The sequence below is a fragment of the Henckelia pumila genome, chromosome 4, assembly GCF_033568475.1.
Source record: "Henckelia pumila isolate YLH828 chromosome 4, ASM3356847v2, whole genome shotgun sequence".
Lineage (NCBI taxonomy): Eukaryota > Viridiplantae > Streptophyta > Magnoliopsida > Lamiales > Gesneriaceae > Henckelia > Henckelia pumila.
Window position 1 is genome coordinate 4,587,765 of NC_133123.1, and position 25,235 is coordinate 4,612,999.

At 31.4% G+C, this 25,235-nt stretch overlaps 3 protein-coding genes across 5 annotated transcripts; all 3 read left to right on the forward strand.

Moving 5' to 3' along the window:
* Window positions 1-4,927: 4,927 nt before the first annotated feature.
* LOC140865819 (proton pump-interactor 1) lies at window positions 4,928-10,484 on the forward strand. Of its 3 annotated transcripts, XM_073270602.1 has the most exons (8): window positions 4,928-5,143; window positions 5,995-6,380; window positions 6,802-6,993; window positions 7,111-7,290; window positions 7,384-7,578; window positions 9,155-9,253; window positions 9,344-9,881; window positions 9,977-10,484. In XM_073270602.1, the coding sequence occupies exons 2-8, from the start codon at window positions 6,042-6,044 to the stop codon at window positions 10,294-10,296; spliced, it is 1,863 nt and encodes a 620-aa protein (XP_073126703.1). In that variant the 5' UTR covers window positions 4,928-5,143; window positions 5,995-6,041; the 3' UTR covers window positions 10,297-10,484. The 3 variants fall into 3 exon arrangements, with proteins under 3 accessions (XP_073126703.1, XP_073126702.1, XP_073126701.1); XM_073270601.1 differs by having other exon boundaries at window positions 6,027-6,380; window positions 9,344-10,108; XM_073270600.1 differs by lacking the exon at window positions 4,928-5,143 and adding an exon at window positions 5,211-5,339 and having other exon boundaries at window positions 9,344-10,108.
* A 630-nt stretch (window positions 10,485-11,114) lies between these two features.
* Window positions 11,115-15,303, forward strand: LOC140865818 (dynamin-related protein 5A). Its single transcript, XM_073270599.1, has 8 exons — window positions 11,115-11,492; window positions 12,078-12,269; window positions 12,377-12,583; window positions 12,880-13,308; window positions 13,407-13,634; window positions 13,707-13,902; window positions 13,985-14,675; window positions 14,894-15,303. The coding sequence occupies exons 1-8, from the start codon at window positions 11,115-11,117 to the stop codon at window positions 15,078-15,080; spliced, it is 2,508 nt and encodes an 835-aa protein (XP_073126700.1). The 3' UTR covers window positions 15,081-15,303.
* Window positions 15,304-21,188: 5,885 nt separating this feature from the next.
* LOC140865139 (VQ motif-containing protein 4) lies at window positions 21,189-22,247 on the forward strand. The gene has a single exon (XM_073269662.1). It carries the CDS (start codon window positions 21,340-21,342, stop codon window positions 22,063-22,065), a length of 726 nt encoding a protein of 241 aa, XP_073125763.1. The 5' UTR covers window positions 21,189-21,339; the 3' UTR covers window positions 22,066-22,247.
* The last annotated feature ends 2,988 nt before the right edge of the window (window positions 22,248-25,235 follow it).

Below are 25,235 nucleotides of genomic sequence, written 5' to 3' on the forward strand. Positions count from 1 at the left end.
GAGAATTAAATATATAAATGTAACATATAAAAATCAAAAGCATGACCAAAATTAAATTAAATGATATAATCAACCAAATGTAGTGTATGTTTCCAAAGATATCACATTCAAATTTGAATATTAAAAATTAAAAAAATTGAATATTTAAAAAAATCATGTTTTCAGTTACGTGTTTAATAGTTATTTGTTTTAAATATACAAAAGTAATAGAAAAAAGATCATATCCGAAATAAATAAAATAATATAATCAATCACTTAAATATAATTTATGTTTTCAAATAACGTCGTATTAAAATGTGATTTTATATAAATAAACAATTTCACATTTTTTATTATGTATTTATTTGTTATATTTAATGTTGTATATGTAAACATATACCTTGATAAAATTTTAATTTATTAAAATTTTTTTTTGAGAGGATAATTTATTAAATTTATATGTTGACAGAAATTTACTGTTTTGTCGTACTTTTCTGCACAAGAATCCATATTTTCTTTTAACTCGTATTAAAATATGAATTGTAAATTTATGCATTCTTTTAACTCTGTCTAATTTTTAAAAATATTACAGGACAATCTATGTGGCATACATTTATTTTATATTAAAAACTTTAGAATGAATAAAATTCTCAAAATCAAGATTATAGTCTTTTCGATTACAAATCTATACTATTTTATTAAAGTTGAGATATGTATAATAACCGTTTTTTCTCACCTAATGCGAGAACACCAAGTTTTTTTGTCAATTTTACCCTTTGGACCCCACCTTCCCCAAAAAGTGGAATTGAATCACTGAACCAGCAACATTTCTTAAAAAACAAAATTGAACAATCAACACGTTTATTCATATTTTCACACGCAATGCGTGTGCCTATCCCGCTAGTTTTAATTATATTTGCGAAAATTTTAAAAAAATTTACATTAAATTATGTTGATGATGGCGACGGATTGCTTCATGCATTTTACATTTAAAAAAAATATATACTCCTCAAAAACAAATTGAAAACCTGATATTATATTAAAAAAATGTTAACATTTATTTTTTATTTTAGAGAATAATACGATAAATATATATAATTAACATTAAAAACAATAACCGTAATGAAATAATATAGTTTTCAAGGACATCGTATTCAAATATGATTTTTTTATTAAAAAAAATTAAAAATCTACAATTTCAGTTACGTATTTATTTGTTATTTCTTTTAAATATAGAAAAGTAACATAAAAATCAAAGTTATAATCGAAATTAAATATAATATATAATCAACCACTTAAAATAATTTAGATTCCGTTTGAACATATATTTTTAAAATATTTTTAATATTTTATAAGTGAAAAAAACTTAAAATATGTATTTAGAGAAAATTTTTGTAAACTATTTTTAAAAAAATGTTCTTTAAATATAATTTTTAAAGAAAATTTGAGATATATTTTTATAATGAAACAATAGAAATCAAAGATAAGCAACATTACTTTTGTGAAGTTAAAATATTTTTGTAGAACAGTTTTCCAAATACATGTTTATTTTTAAAACAACTTTTAACATTTTATAAAAAGTTTTTAAAAAACGTTTTATAAATACGTCTTATAAATACATGTCCAAACGAAATTTTAATCTTGTATATTGGGCTGAGGTTTTGATATATAGCTAGAGATGTGATCATATGCGCATTCAACTAATGAAGTAACTCATAACTTATTACTCATTAGTTAGTTTTTTCATGGATTTTCATTTAGAAAGTTTATCGAGAGTATTCGAATATAATCATTTTTGTAGTTGGATATAAGTTTTTTTTTTTTAAATTTAAACTTATTTATCGTTTAGAAAAGCTTATTTAATTTGTTTAGATTCGGGACCATTCCATCTAAAAAAGTTTGGTTTTGATAAATAATAATTAAGTTTAGAATAATAGCAATCGACCAAAAACTAACTATTGATATTTGAATTATTACAATCCCAACTCAAACAATGTATTTGATCTAGAATATATATTGAAAAGGACGGCAAGAAAATGGTGACAACGTGTTTAATACGGGTGACATTATATTAATGTTTGTAGGCCACCCACATTTAATTGAGTTCACGTTCATGATATTAATACTATACGGCTTGTTAGTTTGTTTGGTATTTGGCATTCTTAAACTTTAGGTGATTTATGAAATTTTAATTCTAATAATCTCGATAAATAATTAGTATCTCCATATTAAATACAAGAAAGACTTTTGGTTATTCCTGTGACTAGCATAGCATGCAATATGTGTATACCTATTAAAGTTTTGCTGGCAGTATTAAGTTTTGTGCAAAAGATATAGAGATTATTATTTTAAAATTATTATACAAACTAGTTTTTTATAAATAATTTATATGCTACCATTTATTTAAACATTCATAAATTATGAAATATATGTTTGTATTTAGAGATAAATCAGAGAGAATTTGGAGAAGAAAAAATAACAAAATTAGACACAGGTGAGAAAAATGTTTATAACTTTGCAACATTAAAGTTACATAAAAAATATTATATTATTTAATGAAGTATATGCAAAGACATTTTTGTCACGTCAACATACCAGATTAGTTAGTACGATATGATGTGCTGAATATTATAATATGGTAATTAAGTTATACTAACTACACAAATTGGGTCATAAATAAATAACATTGCCTTTGATTCGTGTGAATCTTGCGAAATGAATCAAATTTGGGCCTAAAAGTGAAAACTTTTTGTTAGCCAGCATAGCCCATAACCGAAATCCATGACGCTGTTTTAAACGTTTTTAGGCCTTCACTTGAATTGTAATATTGACCCAAATGGAGCTTGACAGGCCCATATTAAAGAATATATGAATTCGGGCCCAAATTCAAGAGACAAAAACATGAAGTTATTTTGAAGTTGATATATTTATTATTTAGACCTTTGATTTGTGAGATAAGAAAATAAAAAATTTACAATACGACAATAATAAATTTAAATAAGTACAAGACATTATTATTTTTTTACTTATAATAATTGTAGAACGTGATTCCAATGTCAGATAAAACGGGTAATTTGAATATGCCTGCCTTAAATTTTTTTATTTTTTATTTTTTATTTTGACATTCACCTCCTTCGTACAAAATTTAATTACCGGTAAATATTTGAATATGAAAGAAACACTTATTTCTTAGTTGTGAAAATAATAGTTGGACTCAACAGTCCACGTTGTAACATCTAACTAAATAATCGTAACACAAGCATAAACATTATATCCCAAACTCCCACCAAATATTGGGCTCATACATTTATCATGGGCATTGAATTTTAAATTTGGTGGGTAGATGAGGGCTTTATTGTAATTTTCTCTTGACCTCAACTTATCCTAGACCCTAGTAATCATCGAAGTGTCGTGCCAAAACTTGTATCCCCAAAATGCCCCTCGCCACTACCAACAGGCAACAAGACGAACTATTCTCCCATCTTACCAAATAAAACAAGGAAAAAGACATATTTCCTTAGCAGAGGCAAACATAGAGAAATATTTGATCAGAATGGTGTTATGGATAAATAATAATTTGTTTAAACTAATTAGATATGATATAGAGTATTATGGATAAATAATAATTTGTTTATTGTGATTGATTACGATTGTGATTAAAATTGTGATTAAACAAAAATTCACAATTTTGTCTTTTAAATATAATTAAAATGATTAGAAATAATGGTATATTAGGAGTTTTATAATTTTATTTCCATTTATACAAGCCATAGATTATTTATTCTTAATGAAATTGATGATTAAAAATCATGCTCAAATTTAATTATTAACGGGCCTTAAGTTTAGGATTTTTTTTAAATTTTTAAGTAAACATGAAATGAATTATTACTAATAGTCTTATCACAATAATCATCCCAAATAAACGCAATCATATATTATTAGCATTATATAGTCTGGTCATGAAAAAAATTGGTTATATAAATATTAATAAATTTTAGTTATTTCATTTTACTTTTACCATTGACTATTGTGCTCATTGTATTAACTATTCAAGGAATTCAAGAGATGCAGTTTCAAATCTAGTATGTTCTCTAACCGAGGTATGCATATTAATTATTAAGGCAAAAGATATTTATCATTCTCTCCAAATAATTAATGATATTAATTTAATAAAAGTAAATTAGTAAAAAAAAAATACTTAGTAGATATAACATTAAATATAGAAACTGGACTATGTATATGGGATGGATGAAAAAGAAATTGTAATCTAGATGAGTGATATAGAGGGAGTATTCAGAAGAAAAAATGTAGGCTTCATTTGGATAAGTATTTAAATTTTTTTTGGTGTTTTACAAGCGAATAAAATTTAAAGTATGTGTTTAGATAATATCTTAAAAAAATTTGAAAAATATTTTTTTAAAAATGTTTTCTTAAGTATAGTTTTTATTAAAATTGAGATATGTATGTTTTCATAATAGAAAACAACATCGAAAAGTAACAATAAGCATGTAACCTAAAAAACGATAGAATAATTGTTTAAGAACATATTTTAATAATAAACAACTTTTATAATATTTTATAAAATTTTTTTAAACGACAATATTTTTTTAAAATATTTTATAATTATTTATCCGATCGTAACCTTAATATTGAAGATATAGGCTTGGTTTAAGAAAAGACCAATTGGGTCCTCAATTCTCTTTGATATTTTAATTGTTTTAAGACAAAGTATGATATTTTGTTTCATCTTTTGAAATTCAATGGTGTGACCCGAAGCTTGTCTCCTTCTCATTCCACGTTGAAGCATATTTTTGCCAGAACTATAACCGCGGACTGAAATCCCGGTAATCCCATCATTAATGCTGTTGGGTAAAAATGAGGAAAATATTAAAAAAGAAAATAATGATAATTGTAATTTTCAAGATTTTGTTTCTTGTTTTTGATTTCTAACGAATCGTAAATTTTTCTCTCTCCCCCTCTATATATCTACCTTTTTTGCTCGTGAATTTATCCCATTTCGGTAATCAAGAATTTAGCTCTCACGTTTTCTCTCTCCCTCTGTCGTCTATCTCTAAAAAGGCTGAGATCTGTGCTCTCTCTCTCTCTTTCTTAAGAGGAGGGTCTCTCCTACAAATCTCCGCCGTACTTTTCTTGGCCATTACTGGTAAGTTTACGCAAGTTTTGCGCCATTTGATGGGAACCCACTATTTTATGTAGCCTCTTTTTTGCCATTTTGTGATTGTTTTTTGGGTCAAATTTGGGCTTCTTATTCCTCTCTTCACACCCTCTTAATCGATTGTTGTGATCTCGATCTTTTTTGGGGAATTCGGGTGGTATTGATTTGATCGAGGAGTATGAGGGTTGACTTTCTTTTCCGATGTCCTAAAGTTCCATTTTTTTTCCTTATGAAGATATATATAGATTTGCTCATCTTTAAGTTTCAGATCGATTACCCGGAACTATTGAATTAATTTACGTTGTTTATCGAACATTTGTTTGCCCATTTTTACCCTTACGTGCATTCTTACGTGATTTCACAGTATGAATGATTTAAGTGTTATATATGATGATTTGCTGTTAAAAATTAAAACTTAGAAGGCTTGATTTCCTACCGAGATTGATCGGTATCATTTCGGTGTTTCGATCACGGTGGCTTTGTAATTTAATTTGTATTTAGCTTTTGGGGACATCCTTATTTGGTTTCAAGATTACACGTGGAATTAGAATTCTTGAATTTTCATGGTGCTAACTCGTTGTTTGTATTGCTAGATTCCATCTGATAAGTGGAAACTTAAGGGGAATGCACCAATCCAATTAACTTTCTGAGCCTGAGTTGATTTCCTTAAACATCATAGTTAAGATTATGAAATTGTCTGATCTAAGTGATCTTAGTGATCTTTGTTAATCCATGTTCCTCGAACAGCTGATTTTCTTGTTGATAAAACATTTCCTTTCGGCAACTCATCTATTCTGTCAGGTCTATTGTTGAATTTTGGTAATTGCTTTCTGGTGTAGGTTTGAGAATTCACTGTGCGCTTTTACCGTAGCTTTTGTTGCATAACATGGGTGTGGAGGTTCTGGAATCTAACTCATCTCTCAACATGGAAAATGGAAATGAAGCCAGCAGTGCAGTTGAAAATGGAAAAGTAAATATAAATTTTGGCTCTCATGGTGTAGAGGAGCCAATTAAAGGAGAAGCTCCTAAAGTTTTTGAGTCCAATGTCCCCAAGGATGCAGTAGACGAATGGCCAGAGCCCAAGCAGGTGCACTCGTTTTATTTTGTTAGGTACCGGGCATTTGAAGACCAGAATTTGAAGAACAAACTTGATCTGGCTGACAAAGAGCTTCAGAAAAAGAATCAGGAACGATTGAAACTTATTGAGAAATTGAAGGCAAAAAGGGTAAGCTGTGGTTTCTGTGTTTTAGCTGGGACTATACAAGTTTTTTAGTGTTTTACCTTCAATACCACGCCGTTGTTTATTTACGTTGTTCTTTTACACTTCGGGAGATCTTTTCAGGGTTAGAAGGCCACATTTAAGTCACTTTAAACACCTGAGTTGTTATGATGTTAAATCATGTGAGTGTACCTTGGAGTTTGATGGTTGGACGGGCTCTAGCCATTCCACCTTCCTTTGAATTGGTTGGTCCTATTAACCTGTGTGATGTTGCTACCGAAAGTTAACTTGATCTATCCACTTTGGTCCTATTTTATTCATTCTACATGTTGTTCTCACGGTATTGATTGTGGACTTAGTGTGCAGTGTAGATCTAATTATGAAAAGCAAACTACGAGATCTTAATTAAACCTAGTATGTGTTGCAGGGGGATCGAGCCAATATAATAGCTCAATTACGATCTTTGGGTGTTGAGAATAAACAATTTAGGACATTTATGGATGAAAAAAAGAAAGAAATGGAACCTCTCCAGCAGGCTTTGGGTAAGTTGAGAGGTCCTGCCGGAAGTAGAGAAAGGGCTTACGCCATATGTTCATCCGAGGAAGAACTCAATGATCTTGTAAGATTTTATTTAACTGTATTTTTTGGTATTTTCACGTGGTATATTACATCAGTTCTTTATATGTTACTGCCGAGGTTTTGTTGCTAACATTTTTATTATTGCTGAATGGATTAGATTAAAAGTTTCCAATACCGCATTCAGCACGAAATCATCCCTCTCACTGAAGAAAAACGAATCCTTAGGGAAATCAAACAGCTCGAAGGTACGAGGGAAAAGGTTATTGCAAATGCAGCTGAGAGGGCGAGGATTCAGGACTCATTAGGTGAAAAAGAAGCCATTCAGGACCAGGTCAAAGTAAGAAGCCAGTACCTTGAGATTTTCACGTTTAGAATCTTGGTAAGTTCCATTTATTAGTAGCCTAATACTTATTGTTTGGTATATATACAGCTGATTGGAGTTGATCTTGATGGAGTTCGAAAGGAAAAGCAAGTGATTAATGCCAGACTGAAGCAGCTCGAGGATGAAAAACTGGCTGTAGAGAAAGCGATCAAAGTTTTAGAGGAGGAATTGACTGCACTCACTGAAAAGAGAGACAAGACTTTTGAAAACATTAAAGAAATGAGAAAACAGCGAGACGAAGGGGTACGCATCTTAAATTTATGATCACAAACATTCAAGTTAATATTGATATGCTTATGATTATTTAGATTTACAGCTATTTATGCACTGCACTTACTATGACCCTGATTTTTTGGGTTGAACTATCTATATATTATCCATGATGTGATTTTAGCATGCTCCGATCATCTACTGTGTGTCAAGAGAGAGCCCCTTATTTGCACTTATTCGACCAAAATACCAGCCACGACATACCAAATTAGAACTCTATCGAACTGATCCTTTCTCTCTCTTGACAAACATATCCATTGTATCTGTCAAAGTTTAAATTATTAAAACTATTGTAGAATTAAAATATTTTATTTTCACTATATACTTTTTTATGAAATCATCTAAAATAAATATATTACATTAAACCTTAATTTATGACACTCCATAAGGTTTGATTCGTTTGAATATTATTAAAGTTATAGTTAAATACTTTCTCATATTATAAAAGTAATCATATATATATATATATATATATAGGGAGAGAGAGAGAGACGCACATTTCTTGTAATAAATTTTGATCTTTAATGAATATGTTTCTCTTTTCAATAAAATTTTATTTATATAGTATATTAATTGAAAAATTAGTATCAAAATATTTTTAAAAATCATAGAAAATGCTATGCATGTGTCAAACATGTCCATTACACTAGTAGCGTGTGTTAGGCACAGGTGAAATGAAGGTTGAAACTTTGTGCTTAAATGTAAGTCAAGGCTCAGTGTTTCAATGAAGTGCGCTCTTGGGTTGTGAAGCATGAGTCTTTAGGATCTTTGAAGCTCAAGACGCATTTTAAGTGCATCTTTAATTTAGGGATGGTAAAAATTCAGCAAACATGTAAGGCAATGATCGTTCAATTTTGTTTATAGATTACTGGATATTTATTTTACTGTTCAACAGAATTTAAAGAACATGATAAAAGATACTGGATGAAAGACAATTTAGATTTTAATATATTATCCCCAAAATCCCTTACTTTGAGTTCACGTGCCTTGTGCTTATGTTCTATGATGCATGTTGCCTCGGTGAAACCTTAAGCCAGCAATAACTATGCTTTCAGATTTAACTACAAAAGCAATACTAGAGAAAACTTGCACTGTCATGCAAACATGAAACATTGTTTCTTAGTTGGTCATCATGTGCTGTTTATTCTTTTATATATGATTGCCCATATGAAGAAAAGTTTGTTCCTATATATATATAGCCCTTGCTTGGTTTTCTTTTTGTTAGTAAACTTAGCTTTTATCTACTGTCATGTTGTCAAATTCGAACAATAAAGTGAAGCTTTCAGAAACCAAAGGTTAGAAACAAAAGGCCAAACTCAAAATTACTCCAATTTTCTCGTAGCCATATTTTTGGGAGGGTGTTTAAGAGGATTTAATGCAATAAAATGATGGATTGTCATTGTTTCAGACTCATTACTTGATTGCTTTTCTATTTTTCTGAGTAACTTAAAGCAGAATATTTTTGGCCTTAAAGGCATTCTATTGCTTTTGGAAACAATTCCATATTTCACAATTTTGATCATGACGAAATTTCTATTCCATTGTGTAGAATTCTCCCTTCCATGAAAATCGTGTTGTCTTGACCAAAGCTAAAGTACTTGCAGTTAACAAGGATGTTAAGGCCCTGCAGGATCTTTCAGATACAGAGGTAAGTATGGAGGATAATATTCTTTTAACTAATAACTCAACGTCATTATTTTGTAATTAGTTTACAGTTTTCCGTTATTCCCTTGTCTAGGTTGGGAACTTCATGAACCTCTGGAATAACAATAAGGCTTTTCGGGATGATTATGAGAGGAGAATCTTGCCCTCTCTTGATGCGAGGCAGTTGAGTAGGGATGGCCGGATGAGGAATTCGGAGGAGAAACCTCTGGTGTCAGTCGAGGTGCCCACTCCATCTATGCCGGAGGTGGTGAAAACAACTTCCAAACAACCCCCAAAGCAAGATTTGGTCTCCGCAGCCAAAGAAGATACTTCTGAGCAGAAAGTTCAGAATCCTAAGAATGCTAAAAACAATAAAGGAAACAAGAAAACAGAACTCACCTTGGAGAAGATTGAAGAGCAAGCCAGGGAGGAGGAAGTGTTTCAGTCTGATATAATCCCGAAGGATTCTCTCCCCAAGAAGGAAGAAATGGATGAAACTAAGCTGAAAGAGCTTAAGAAAGAAGAGGAGATGGCCAAGCGTCTTCAGACAGAAGAAAGGAGGAAGAAGTTGGCAGAGAAAGCTGCCGCCAAAGCAGCTAAAAAAGCTGAGCAGGAAGCGGAAAAGAAGCTCAAGGAAATTATTAATTTTTTTATCACATATACTATGTCCAACAGAACATACTTTTTCAAGCTTTGATACTTAAGTTATTTTAATTCGAATTTATACAGGAGCGTGAAAAGAGAGCAAGGAAGAAGACCGGTGTCACTGCTGCTGCTGCGGATTCTGAAGAGCCATCTGAAACAACTGAGGAGGTTGTCGAACAGGAGATAGTCAAGGAAAAAGTCGAAACTCCCGTTGTTCCCCACAAGAACAAGGCTCGTAAAGAGAACTCCATCAGGCACAGAGCACGCCCCAGAGGCGGTCTGGATTCACTTCCCAAGGCCATGCTCAAACGCAAGAAGACGACAAACTATTGGATGTGGGCTGTTCCTGCTGCTCTCGTGGTTCTTGCACTTTTGGTAGTCGGCTACACCTATCTTAGTTAAGACAGTGGAGAGGAAACAACTCTTGAGAGACTGTTATACTATTGTAGTGATCGATAGTTTTTCGCGTCCTGTGCACTAGGATGGAGTTTGAGATATTTACAGCAGAGGAACTTTGAAACTCATTTGTTTTTTTGGATTATTGTATTTTCAACTTTGCTCCTAAATTTTGTTGAAACTTTTGTTTACTACTGCAAGCTGTTGTGATGGTATGTAGAACAGGTACTAGCATAATTCTGTCGTATCAAGAAAATTATGTTGGAAATAGCTTTCAAGGAGTGGCCCGAGTTACTGAGGCAGATGACCGGTTGGTCAATTTTTTGGGACAATTATGTTGCATAAAGCTTATTCAGTACTTATTCTGACCAGTATGGTCCGAGAGTTTAGCTAATGCACGTTGAAGACAACGATTGCGGATTCTCAGGTAAAAAGGAAAAAACAGTTAAGGTAAAATAGAAATAGTTAATTAGCTTTTAAACGTTTTTTTATAGTTCAATGACACAAAGTATCAGGTTTAGATCTCGGTTTGAAGACTAAATTGTCTTCTTTAACTTAAAAAAATACATTAAACATTATGCACAATCTATCTGGTATTTCAATTCGTCAACAGAACTGAAAAGAATATTCACAAGGTTTTTTGGACACTGCCAAGCAATATTAAAAATAAAGTTTATACCTTAAAATATTGGGCTCATCCGATGCCTTAAAATGTGGGCTCAATATTAACTTGACCCATTAAGAGGCCCATTGAACCCCAACCTCTTAACGGCACCACCACCCAAACTCAAATTCAAAATTTGAACTTGGCATTTCCCTTTTCAATGGCTACCCCTGGTCGCGATTCCACCACCGCAGCCGCTTTCTTCACTACACCCTCCAAAACTCCCGGCGGAGAGAAGTCCGCTTCCAGAAAACACCACCATCAATCCATGGATGCTTCCAACAAGACCGGTTCCGAGTTCAAAACGAGATTCGAGGCCTACAACCGGCTTCAGGCCGCCGCGGTTGCATTTGGTGAGAAAATCCCAATTCCTGAGATTGTAGCACTCGGTGGGCAATCCGATGGTAAGAGTTCTCTCCTCGAAGCGCTTCTAGGATTTCGCTTCAATGTGCGGGAAGTTGAAATGGGCACCCGTCGTCCACTCATCCTACAGATGGTTCATGACTCTACTGCACTTGAGCCCCGATGCAGATTTCAGGTCCTGTGCATTTTTCGGTTATTCAAAATGTTATTATTTTGAGAATTTGACCTGGTTGATTTGATGCACTACGTAGAATTGAACTAAATTTGTTTGAAGTTTGAAACCATATTGTTTGGATCCTCAGATTGGAAATTATCAAAATTTGTTAAAGTTGAACCGTTAATTTCAATGGTTCAGCTCCTTGATTCCAAGCGTTGTGTTGGGTCGTTTCAATATATGTAGACTTCTGATATGAATCTTTAGTGCTAATGATCTATTTCCTTGATAAAAATAGTTACGTGAACTAAGATCGTAGAATTATGAACATTTAGCTAGTTTTTTAGTTTCATAATCTGGAGTGAAATCTAAAAGTTGCGATATTTGTAAATATATTGATCAATATTTTTCACTCTTTGGTTTCTGAAATTATGATACAGGATTAGGGACTACCAACGTCTGTGTACATTGTAGATTCAGGAACTTGAATGTATCAATTTGGAAAACATTTAAGAATAAAACAAACAAAAATTGATTTATGTACGAGTATCAATCTCTTATTTATTTTTTTTATAAAGGAAGCTGACTGAGAAAATATTGCAACAGGAAGAAGACTCAGAAGAATATGGGAATCCCATTGTGTCATCCACTGCAATTGCGGACACTATAAAGTCTCGGACTGAAGCGCATTTGAAAAAGATAAGGACAGCAGTTTCTTCTAAGCCCATTGTTATGAGAGCAGAATATGCACATTGTCCTAATCTTACCATTATAGATACACCAGGCTTTGTTCTCAAGGTATGCCATGAAAAACTTTAAATATTGATAAAAATTGGAATATTATTTATGTTGTTCCTTTTATAATATTCTTTCTGCACTAAATTTGTAGTTTGAAATTATGGCAGGCGAAAAAGGGTGAACCTGAGAGTACGCCTGATGAAATTTTATCAATGGTGAAATCCTTGGCCAGCCCACCACACCGAATTCTAGTATTTCTTCAGCAGAGTAGTGTTGAATGGTGCTCGTCTTTGTGGTTGGATACTATTCGAGAAATAGATCCTGCATTTAGGAGAACTATCATTGTTGTCTCCAAATTTGACAACCGTCTAAAGGTATATAACTTTGTTTAAGGATTTGCTTGCTGGAAATGTTAATTAGATAATATTACAGCGAAAAATTAGAATCAGCGTTATTAACTAATGAAAAATTTCTCATCGTTGATAAAGAAGTTTATAGTTTGCACGAATCAGTTTCTCTTGAGTGCTGTTGTAAGACTCTAATGCATCAGGACTAGTTCTGGAAATGTTGAATCAATTTTCTCATTGTTGATTAGGTTTTGGGAATAAAAAGCTCGAGAAGTAATTCTGGCCTTGAGAAATATGACTTAACTCAAATCTAACATGTTCAGGAGTTCAGTGATCGCTGGGAGGTGGATCGCTATTTGAGTGCAAGTGGATATCTTGGGGAGGGCACTCGGCCTTTTTTTGTAGCCCTGCCAAAGGAGAGATGTGCGATTTCTAATGATGAGTTCCGTAAGCAAATATCTCAGGTAGATACAGAAGTAACGTCCTATTTGCGTGATGGTGTAAAGGGGGGATTTGATGAAGAGAAGTACAAATCATACATTGGTTTTGGCTGTCTACGAGATTATTTAGAATCTGAACTCCAAAAGAAGTACAAAGAAGCTGCCCCAGCGACGCTCGCCCTACTGGAACAGCGTTGCAGTGAAGTAACAACTGAGCTGACCAGGATGGAAAGAAAAATACAAGCAACTTCTGATGTTTCTCATCTTCGCAGATCTGCCATGTTACATGTTTCTTCTCTCTCCAACCATCTGGTATGCATCAATGTTTGTATTTGAGTATCATTTATCGGAAACTTAATTTTGAATCCAAAATTCCGAAGTTTGAACCAGTGTTCCTGTAAATTGTAAAGGAAGCACTTCTTGATGGAGCAGCAGATCCAGAACCAGAGCAATGGGGGAAAACAACAGAAATCGAAAAATTCGAGAGTGGTATAGGTTGTTGGCCTGGTGTTACCACTGGTATAAAGCCTGCCAATGCAACTCTTTGCCTTTATGGTGGTGCTGCTTTTGAAAGAGTGGTGCATGAGTTTCGTTGTGCCACATATTCCATGGAGTGTCCTGTAGTGTCTAGGGAGAAGGTATTTTTCCATCAAAATTTGTGACTATGGGTACAAACTAGACAGTGTAATTTACGTCTAGTAATGTGACAGGTTGCCAATATCTTACTTGCTCATGCTGGCCGAGGTGGGAATAGAGGAGTTACAGAGGCTGCTGCAGAGATTGCACGTGCTGCAGCCAAGACTTGGCTTGCCCCTCTTCTTGACACAGCTTGTGATCGGCTTGCTTTTGTTTTGTGCAATCTTTTTGATATTGCTATTGAGAGAAATCACCGTCATCACTCTGGATGTAAGTGGAGAACTTCAGATTTTTTTATGTTTCATATTTGCCTCATCACATATAGCTTTTTTACTGTTATATTTTATGTTAGATGGTCATCAATCTGAAGATATGGATGGATATGTTGGATTTCATGCTGCATTAAGGCACTCTTACAATTGCTTTATTAAAGGTCTTGCCAAACAGTGTAAACAAGTAGTTCGACACCATCTGGATTCAGTTACTAGCCCATATTCGAAGGTCTGCTATGAAAATGATGTTCTGGGGAGTTTAAGTTCAGGTGTAAACTCGATTTCTCGAGGCAACCAAGTATCAGCAGGATCGTTTTTCCTTGAGCTTAGCGAAAGCAGGCCTGCTTTGCACAAGGAAGTCAGTAAAGATCAAGAAAATATACCCCCTGAAAAAAATGAAACTACACCAGGGAAAGCAGCCGAGGGTAGAGATGCTCTCCGAGAATTCCAAATGACGGTGCCAGAGACCCCATCGCCTGATCAACCAAGTGATGGAAACTATCTGGTTAAAAAGGAAGCTGGTAACTGCATTGAAGTAGGGGCAAGAAAACGTCATCCTAAACTTACAGGAAATAATAGAAATTCGGATCATTATGTAATTCAAAATGGTGGTGGCCTCTTATTTGGTTGTGGAGATAATAATACTTCCAGATCAGGATCAGCTTATTCAGACATATGTTCATCTGCTGCTCAGCATTTTGCTCGAATTCGTGAGGTTCTAGTTGAGAGGGGAGTGGCATCAACTCTGAATTCTGGTTTTTTAATACCTTGGTAAGGGGCTGTGCTTGTCTTAACTATAGAGTTTTTATAAAAAAAAGGAAATGTCATATGTACCAGCTAAGTAATCACCATGTTTCTTCCTGTTTATTATAAAACACCATATTGATTAGAGGAAGCCATTAAACTCATCTTTATATCCATGAAACTAAATCCTTATTGGTGATAAATCTGAATCGAATGATGTGGGATATGATTTTTCACTTGTGCAGCAAAGAGCACCTCATGGTAGCACTTGGATTGGATTTGTTTGCGGTGAGCGATGAGAAGTTTATGGACATGTTTGTTGCGCCTGGAGCTTTGGATGTACTTCAGAATGAAAGACAGTCGATTCATAAACGCCAGAAAATATTGCATTCTTGCTTGAATGAATTCAAAAATGTTGCAAGATCACTTTGACACAGCCACATCATTTGTATAATATGCTGGAGAGGTATGGTATTTTTCACATCGAGTGAAACTATTTGGATTCTATGATTTGACTTCCCTTTTCACACAGAGTGAATAGGTTTACTTTGTATCATTAATTGAGTCTGTGTTCTGTGATATTTTCGTTCACTTGAAAGAACTGTGAGTTCGTTTAAAAAAACCTTATGTTTACCCCTCAAGGTCATTATATTATTGGGTGTCCAATTATTTTTCCTCGGTTCAGCCTTTCTATGACTTAAATTTCATGCATTGTTGCAATTATTACAAGGGATAATTATTCAAGTCTTTAACTTTCGAGGGACCTATGTGTAAGTTTAGTTAAATAGTCTAATGACTAATCATTGAAGAATAGCTTAACAAGCGTTCATTATACTACGAATGATTCAATGGTCATGAATTTTAATTATTACGTCTTCTGAATTTTTAGAATAATTTGAGTGGAATACATGCTTCAATTCACTGTTTCAAGTTACATATTATGATCGATTGATAATTTATCTTATTCAATCTTTTATTTACTTGATCATATTATTTATCGATTATTATCGTACAACAATCAAATCATTAATTATTTATCTTAAATCAATCAATTAAATCATTGAATTTAAATTACAATATTACCCTTAATAAATAATATTATTCACACTTAATTATTTTTAAAAAGACAAAATGTTATCATTCAAATCAAACAAATTATTGTTTATCAATTAAATCAAATATTATATTAATTATTATTTTTTGTTTTATTTTATTATATCAGATTATTTATCTCTATATTATTATCTTATTTTAAACTTCAAATAGTACCAAAAGGTATCATCTCTTTTAAAGAAAGAAAGTTTTCAAATTTCAAATGGTATCAAAAGGTATTATCTCTTTCAAAGAAAGAAAATCTTCAAATAAAAGCGTATAGAGGTAAAATGTAGTATTATAGAGGGCTTTTTTTATTGTTATTAAAATTAAATTTAATATACCGACTATTTATGTTAAATATAAAATGAGGTGAAATACTTTTCAGATATTGTGATGTATGTATGTCATTACTGTTTTTGAGAAATAATTTTTTTTTAAAAAAAACGTCACAAATATGGAGGTTTTTGAAAGCTTGCTATTTTTATGATGATATAGTATAGTTTATAAAATTTATGATACAACTATATGATATTATCACCAACAAAGCAATCTAAAACTGTAATGATATAGTAATGAAAATTATGTGATTAATTGCGTAATTGACTATCTAAAATTCTTAGATTACTAAAACTATCGTGAAAAAAATATCTAAATATTAATTCAACGTATTTCCAAATCTTGAGGACATATACCCCTTTGTAAGCATTTTAGAGATATGTATGTTCAAGAAATGGAAAGACATTAAATTAATAATTATGGGATGTTTTCAACAATTTCACGATTTTATAAAGATAGTGTTGTAATTAACTCAAAAATATATAATGTTGTATTTCACACGGATAGGCAAGAAACACAGTGTTATAACTTATAACCACTTGAATAAATAATGTGGAGATAAATGCCTACCGTTAGCATTTTGTGCACATTAATTAGATTAAATAATTACGATGACTGTAATTTGTAAAATCTCAAGGTTTGGATATACCATTTTCTAGGTTTGTTTTTTGAAACTTTTTTTTTATGACTGTTCTAATACGATGGGTTTCACTTAATCTCATTTTAATTTCGTATGTAATTATCTTGGTTTGATATAATATTTCGTGTTCATTAATAAAAACTTGGAAGAAAGTTTTTATAATATTTAAGTATTTAGCTATCTATCCCTTTATTTATTAAGCTGTTGCCTGTTAGGCTATCCACTTTTTCTCTGCTTTTCCTTGTATTCTGTATTCTATCCAAAACCATGGTTGTCAAGGCCATTTTTTATTTTTTATTTTTCAAAAAGAAAAAATGTGCTAATTATCTAGTCAACATATAGAAATTTCAGCTGATACTTGATATAAATAAAAGTTATTTGTCCCACTTGGAATATATTGCAAATTGTTATATAAATAGCACCACGAAATGTCTAGTGTCACGCACACATCTTGTGTGGCCAAACGAATTGTTCAACATAATGATTAAATATTATATAGAATATTGTATTATTATAATTATTATAAATAAATAAACATGTGATAGCTATGTATTGGCAATTAATTAACTAAGTATCCAGCTTCAAACAATATCGTTTGGTTCGTCGAACATTACATAAAGCCAATTAGAATTTACTATATAAGATAAAAAAATTGAAATATATATATGGTCAAATATACTAACTTATAAAAGGGATTAATTATATGTAGTGAACTCAATTATTGTCACAATTAAGCGGCTCGAAGCTGAGATGCTAAGCCTACGTACGATATTTAATTATGTCAGCTATGCGGGAATAATCAAATCAATTAAAGCATTAAAAAGTGTGTGTGTGTGTGTGTGTTTTTTTTTTTTCAAATTTTTTTTTCAGCTTTTAAATTTTTAGTTTTTTAAATAACAATTATCGATGCTTTTAAGCTTTCTGCTCAATTGAAACTTTTGATTTTTCTAACCAAATTCAATATTAATCCTTTTTGCGCTCGCACTATTGAAATTGTAACAGGTTATGAGAAATTTTACATAGAGGAGTATGTTGCATGGAGCTAGACCTAAATTATAGGATACATGTAAATCACATGTGACATAGTATCAAAACCTAAAATTATGTGAAATTATTGTACATGAAATTTGAGGGAAAATTATGAAGAATAATAGCCCACTAGTACTCACTTCATGCTTGTTCGACTCTGCTTGCATTAATAAAGTGAGCCGCATTAAAATATTCCATACATATATACGTTTCTTTCAACCCCTTTTCGATATTCCATTTTAATGGGAATTTGATTCTTTCCGAGTCTTAAATCTTAATTAATAATAATATAATATGCCTTCCCATTTCAACATCTATACTAGGACATGATGAACTAAGCGAACAAAATTTATTCACATTTTAAAGTCAATTTCATTGTTCACATTACTAGTTACGGAGCACACGCGTTGCGTGTGTAACATAATGTATGATTATATGGGTGAACAATTAGATTTCTAATTAAAAAAAAAAAAAATGAGAGAAACTGCTATAACTTGAAAATTTGGTTGCAATCAAGGGGCAAAACTGAAAGAAAATTTTGGTGTTCTCACATCATATCAAAAATAGTTTTTATAATGGTTTCAAGTATTATAATATAATAATATAGATAATACGATATAGAGTAAAAAGTAAAAAAAAAAAATATGAATAAAATCGAAATGGAAATCTATATAAAAAATTGACCGACGAAGATGTCATATAAGAGTTTTTTTTGAAGTAAAAATCATTGTGCGGCATATATAGGGCCTCGTGCAATAGCGAGCACTTATAAATTTTATTGGATTTGAATGAATGTCAACAATTGCTTTATATCAAAATTTGTATACAACTGTGTCTAAAAAGAAAACTATTTGCAATACAACGTTTGGATTCTAGTAATTGAGTGAGTGGACTAGTTTTAATTTATTTGTATAAATAATACAGTTGCAAAATTTATTAATCCAGCTGATACAAGTACAACTAACCAAATTCTGATCGAATGCAAACACGTGCATTTAAGAGAAACATATAAAACGGATGCGAGGTTGGTTTATTTAATTATGAAAAATGCTAGATGTATATTTTGTAGTGTACACGTTGGTTTACACTCTTACTTAAAATTTTCTTAATTTCTCTCATTAATAGCAAAATACCCATAATAAGAAATAAATATCTAGTTGATCAAGGAAAGTTTTATAATTAATAAGAAAAAGTGTTAATCAAGGTGTACGCCGATGTGTACACCTAATATTACTTATATATATATATATATATATATATATATATATATATATATATATATATATATATATATATATATATATATCGGCGTACACCTAGTATTACTCATATATATATATATATATATATATATATAAACTCGAGGAAATATGCGTTATATCCGCTACATTTAATGGGAAATCGTGTCTTAACTATTTATTTTTTTATTATTGTTATATGTTATGTAATGATTAAGACCGAGTTCGATTCAGTAAATGCTTCCATCATCACCACATAAATAATATTATCACCACTTTTTCTATTTCTTTTTAATTATGCGTCATCAATGAAAAGAAGTGGGATTAATTTAAAATTACACTATGGATCACCGTCTCACTCATTTAGCTAGGTTTATTTATATTGTCAAGCAATTTTATGTTTTGTTTTTATTTAATGGAGATTTTAATAAAATAAAATAATGATAAAAGTAGGTAATTACCATATTAATTTAATATGGGTAGATTGATACAAGAGTAGTAATATATATATATAATGAGATATTAGGATACTATTTGGTTTGATGTATGTTATAAGTAATATATAAATAAGTAATATAATGTAATAAAAATAAATATGAAATGATAGTTAAAATAGTATTGAATTTGATTGATAAATTATGGTTTAATTGATTTGATTGATTAAATTTTATTTAAAAATGTTAAATGACTATTTTGTCATTTTAATAATAAATAAAATAAAAATTAAATTATTTATAAGGGATAATATAACAATTTGAATTCAATGATTTGATTGATATAGATAAATAATTAATAATTTGATTGATGTAAAATAAATAGTTAATATGGATAAATAATATGATGAGAAGAACGTGAGATGAGATGATATGAGTTATACATATATTAGTAATATGGTGAACAGAACGATGCCTAGAAGTATTATATCAATATATATATGTGTGTGTGATGTGGACCAAGAAAAATAACTACTCAAATTAAATGACGTGATTAGAGTAGTCTGTCAAATGAGGATCAAATCCTTTGAGTTTTTGTCGGATAATTTCTTGCATGATCTCTAGCGTCTGTTCCTGAAACATATGACAATCTTAAATAACTTATTTATCGAATTTCAGTTATTTTAACTAATAATGATTTAAGTTAGAATACTGAATACGTTCAAGTATTTGATCCCCATTCTACGGATTACATGAATCCCGTAATTCTACGAAGTTATCTTTATTGTCTGCAATGCATCCGTAGGTAATGTATGTACGATACAATGAATACAAAAATGTTTTAGGGTTGGGTGTGAACTGACATCATTACATACAAGAAGAATGTTATATGTACACGGAGTTTTACACGTTGGATTATACATTACACTTAAAATTATATGATTATCCCTCCACTTGATTTGAAAAAAAATCTTTCAAAAAAATGCATGTAGAATAATTATATAATTTTAAGTGACATATGTAACTAAACGTGTACATACAATTCATGCAAAACAACACACCGCCTCTTCCTGCTTTTACAACCATCCATCCCATCACCACCTTTTTTTAATTAATATCTACTAATAATTCATATATTTTCGGTCTCGTTCGTTTAGATTCGTGTACGTTTTCACACATATTACGAATTTTTTTTGACAAAATAAATTTTTTAAAAAAATTCTTCATTTTGTTTGTATGCAACGAAGAAGATTTTAATAGGATACAGTAACTGTAGAATGAGGGGGTAAAATAGTAAAAGAAACGATGATGGGTGTCGTACGGTACAGTTTTCAATCGCAATCAGAGACTGGGTCTACTGTAGGTTTCTGTAGTCAATGAGTTCAACTTGAAAGTTCCCACATTCAAAATTACTATTAATATTAATAAATGATGTGATTACCAATTATGTTATTTAAGGATGTAAATTGACCAATCAATCCCTACAACCCTTCCGCGAAGCAAAATATAAAGAGACAAAACAAGTCAGGTTTAGTGTGGGGGAAAAAAGGGGTTGTTGGGTGGCTCAAAGACTTCAACTTGACAACAAAACAAAACAAAACAGGATAACATGCGTTTTTCTTTTTTATTTATATTAAATTAAATATAATATTAAAATAAAATTTTATAGCAAATGGTAGAAATAAATAGGAATCAGTTCTTCCATCGTTTGCTTTGAAGGTTTCGTCATTTGATTAGGACTCATTATATTATATTATATGATTTGAATTAAAAAATGGTTTGCCATATTTAATGTGAAAAAAGAAAAGAACACCTCCAATCTCCAAACCCATTCCCATTCCTCTTCTTTTTCACTCATTCATAAAGCTTTCATCTCCACCCAAACCTTTTTCCCCTTTGTGTTTCATTTATTACCAATTATGGATATCACCTCTCCAAGAATTCAAGAAAGAGACCTGCACAACCCATCCCCCACCACCTCTCCCCACAGCAATGGCGGCGGAGGCGGCTGCACCACCAGTAATGGGTCGTCGGTGATGCTTGTCGCCACCCCGCCGCTCACCCCTAATCCAAACCCCATTTTCAGATCTAACGAATCCAATCCATATCCCACCACTTTTGTACAAGCCGACACTTCTTCCTTCAAACAGGTCGTGCAGATGCTCACCGGCTCCTCCGAAACAGCCAAACATGTTTCCAGAACCGATCCCACGTCGGCCTCCGCATCCGCCCCCAGAGGCGGCGCCGGCGGCAGCATACCGCCTATCAAAAGCACCGGCCAGAAGAAGCAAGGTTTTAAGCTCTACGAACGCAGGAACAGCCTCAAGAACGGCCTCATGATCAACACACTGATGTCGGGTTTGTCTCAAAACGCCGCCTTTTCGCCGAGAAAGCCCGAGATTTTATCTCCGAGCATACTCGACTTCCCGGCGCTGGTTCTCAGTCCGGCGACGCCATTGAATGAGGATAATCTGAGCAGACCCTCGCCGGCCGCGATCGGGAATTCGTTGGAAGAGGAAAAGGCAATCGCCGAGAAGAAATTTTACTTCCACCCGTCGCCGAGGACGGCCCCCGGCGACGCCGCGCCTCAGCTCCTACCACTTTTTCCGGTGACCTCGCCGCGAGTTTCAGGGTCCTCTTCCTAAAGGGAAACTAATCTTGAATTGGAAAAATTTCATCCCGGAGACTAATCAAGGTAGAGATATCATTCTCCATTTGTACAATTTTATCTTTCATTTTTCACCCTTCGATTATTACAAAGAGATCAAAAAAATTAAAAAAAAAATGAAAGAAAAAAAAAATCGTCACAGCATTATTATTATTATTATTTCTTTCGTAATTTGTGTTGACTTGTATCCTATTGCTGAATTTTGAGCCGATATTTACACCTTCACCGTTCTTTACTAAATGTCACATCGACCCCATAGATATTTTTGAGATGGTAATTTATAAAGTTTAGCATTTTCAAAGAGGAAATGTTCTAAAAAAGAATAATTCATTGAAATCTCTTGTCAAATGGACTTCACTTGAAAAAGAATAATTCTTTGTTCAAACAATCAATCTAATCAAACCATAGTTGATGTAGGATCAAAATTCGTATTCACTTATTCTTATAGTCACTATAAATTTAGAACCCTTATTTTTTTATGTTGGAAATATTTGATTGGTCTAAACATATTAAATTTTTTGTTTGAGAATATTTTTCTTTTTTTTTTTTTTAACCGACATAGGAAAACATTCCTCCACGCAAATTTTACTTCAAACCACTAATGTTTTTTCAAAAAAAAAAAATTTATGCTTGGTTATTGGATTTGACTCGGACAGCGACTAATGAAAATAAATTAAACTTGAGAAAAATAACGTGGTCTGATTTCTAATAATTGGGTCAACACATGGGACCAGCTAAGCCTATATCAACTTGGGCTTCCTTGATTAGGAAGGTGCATGTTTATGTACGGCCCACTTTTTTATATTTATACTGCATTTTTTGGTCCAGCCATTTTTTTAAATTTTTTTAAAGATTTTTGAGTAAAATTTGTTTTATGGAATTCGTGGTACATATGAGTTATACTTATGACACCAATGCCACGAACAACTTTGGGATTAAATAGCAAACAATCTGACAAGAATACGAGTTTAGTACATGTGTTTATTAGAAATATCCACAAATATATGTTCGATATATATCCACAAATATCTTATGTGTGTGACAATGTGTGTGTGTGTGTGTGTTTTTTTTTTTTGGAAATATGTTTGTGACAATGTGTATTATATAAAATTTAAGGTATGTCAAAAAAGTTTTTTTATTTTTTAAGATGCGGACTTTTGGTATACAACATTTTTATTTTCGAGATTTAGTTGATTTTTATTTTATATCAAATATTTGGAAGTTAACTTTCGAAAAATAAAAATTATTAAATATTTAGAAAAAGTGTCCATGGACAACGTGTTTAGGCCCACTAAATCCATGTTAACTAATAATCCAATGGGCTCATACTTTGTATTTTGAATGATGATTTTACTAATAATATATAAAATTTATGCTGCTTTTTTTTATTAAAAAAAAACAAAATAAATAAATTGAGCTTTTCGAGTGCGGGCCGGTGAGACAACACGAAGTTTGATTAGACTTGAAGAATCGAAATTAGATACGTCACGTAACTTATCAAACAAACATTTGCATCATTTGTTAATATATTAATTTTTTTATTGATATAAGAAAATATATAGTATTATTGTCGCTGTTGTTATTATTATTTATTAATATATTATCTGAGTTGAAAATTTAGTCATGGATCTCGGTACTTTTTTTTTAATTTTTTTTTTTTTAAAAAAAAAAACAAAGCAAAACAATCCCTTCTGATGATTCTGAGCCTGTGTTTATTTAAACAAAATTGAATTTGCAATATGATATATAGAATTAACGATGTAAAATGGCAAACAATTAAATAAGTACAAGTTTATTATTCTCTAAGAAATATACCAGCACAAGTTATCTTGTTCTCAAAACTATTTTAAAATATCTGATTTAATAAATTTAATAAAATACAATTATTATTTTTAATTTTCTAATGTTGAGGTGCCTATCGTCTAATTGCCGACATGAAAATAATTTATTTGTCAAAATATTCAGGCGTCAACACATATACTCCAAAAAAGTAAAATAAAATGTAGTTTTCATCATCACAGTTATTAAATTGTAGTTTTTGAATCAATCATTATACATCAAAATCCAACGTAAGATTGTTTTTGAATCTTCAAAGAGTTTGAAGCTCAAATCAGATAATAAAACTATAAACTCCCAATTATTTATCAGATGATATTGAAATAATTTAACCTTTAATTGTAAAATTAAGTCCGATGGGTATCAAGAAATTTCAACTAGGATCGGAAGTTTCACATCCAGAAAGCTAGTTAATCGAGTTATTCCAACAAAATAAAAGTATATAATAGAGTTGACATTATGTTTCTTAATCGAGTAAATTTTTTTTTAAAAAATATTATTAAACTGCAGTTTGTATGTCGTCATCAGTGACTGAAATAATTATTATATATCCAAGTAACTAGACAAATCTAATATAGAATTTTTCTTGGTATAATTTAGTTTTTTATCGTAATTAATTTAGAAGAAAATTAAACCACTAAAATTATATTATTAACATCACATTGTTTCGATAAACACGATTCGTATCTATGATGTTTTGTTTACCTAAAGTCATGACCGAGAAGGAAAATGCTGTGACATTTCTTTTAAATGGTGCTGCTTATATTAATCGTGCACCAAAAAATGTACATACTTGTTGTGTGTATACACCAAACTATTTGGCACTTATATTAGGCTGTTTTAATGTGATAGTTCAGTGACATTTTTACAATTCGTCGTCGTGAATATTGACCCATTTGCACTTAGGGTTTTACTATATTTTAATTAAAATTTCGATGACGCATTTATACATATACACAAATATATATACACACACAAAATATATATGTTTTAATTAGTCACCTATATATATTTTCAAATAATAAATGCAACTATTCTAATTTTTTTTATACGTCATCCTTTATTATTTAATGCTATCATGCTCAATCAAGTTATGCACCGCGCGTATTATTTAAAAAAAAAACTTAATTTTCTAAACGAAATATTAAAGGAAAAGACGGATAAAATGAAGTGTTAATACGTGGACGCACGCAATTGAATTAAATATTAAAAAAATGGTATCATAAATCATTCAATGAATGACTCCACTTGGAAGTTGGACATGTCTCGCATAATCAGAAAGGAACAACAAGTATTATTAAGAAAATACAA

Bases quoted from the DNA above. Each gene is read 5' to 3' on its own strand.
- LOC140865819 (XM_073270602.1), top strand. From the start codon at position 6,042: ATGGGTGTGGAGGTTCTGGAATCTAACTCATCTCTCAACATGGAAAAT. The intron at 6,994-7,110 runs GTAAGATTTTAT...TGAATGGATTAG, and splicing joins AGGAAGAACTCAATGATCTT to ATTAAAAGTTTCCAATACCG. The intron at 9,882-9,976 runs AGGAAATTATTA...TCGAATTTATAC, and splicing joins GGAAGCGGAAAAGAAGCTCA to AGGAGCGTGAAAAGAGAGCA.
- LOC140865818 (XM_073270599.1), top strand. From the start codon at position 11,115: ATGGCTACCCCTGGTCGCGATTCCACCACCGCAGCCGCTTTCTTCACT. The intron at 13,635-13,706 runs GTATTTTTCCAT...GTAATGTGACAG, and splicing joins CTGTAGTGTCTAGGGAGAAG to GTTGCCAATATCTTACTTGC. The intron at 13,903-13,984 runs GTAAGTGGAGAA...ATTTTATGTTAG, and splicing joins TCACCGTCATCACTCTGGAT to ATGGTCATCAATCTGAAGAT.
- LOC140865139 (XM_073269662.1), top strand. From the start codon at position 21,340: ATGGATATCACCTCTCCAAGAATTCAAGAAAGAGACCTGCACAACCCA.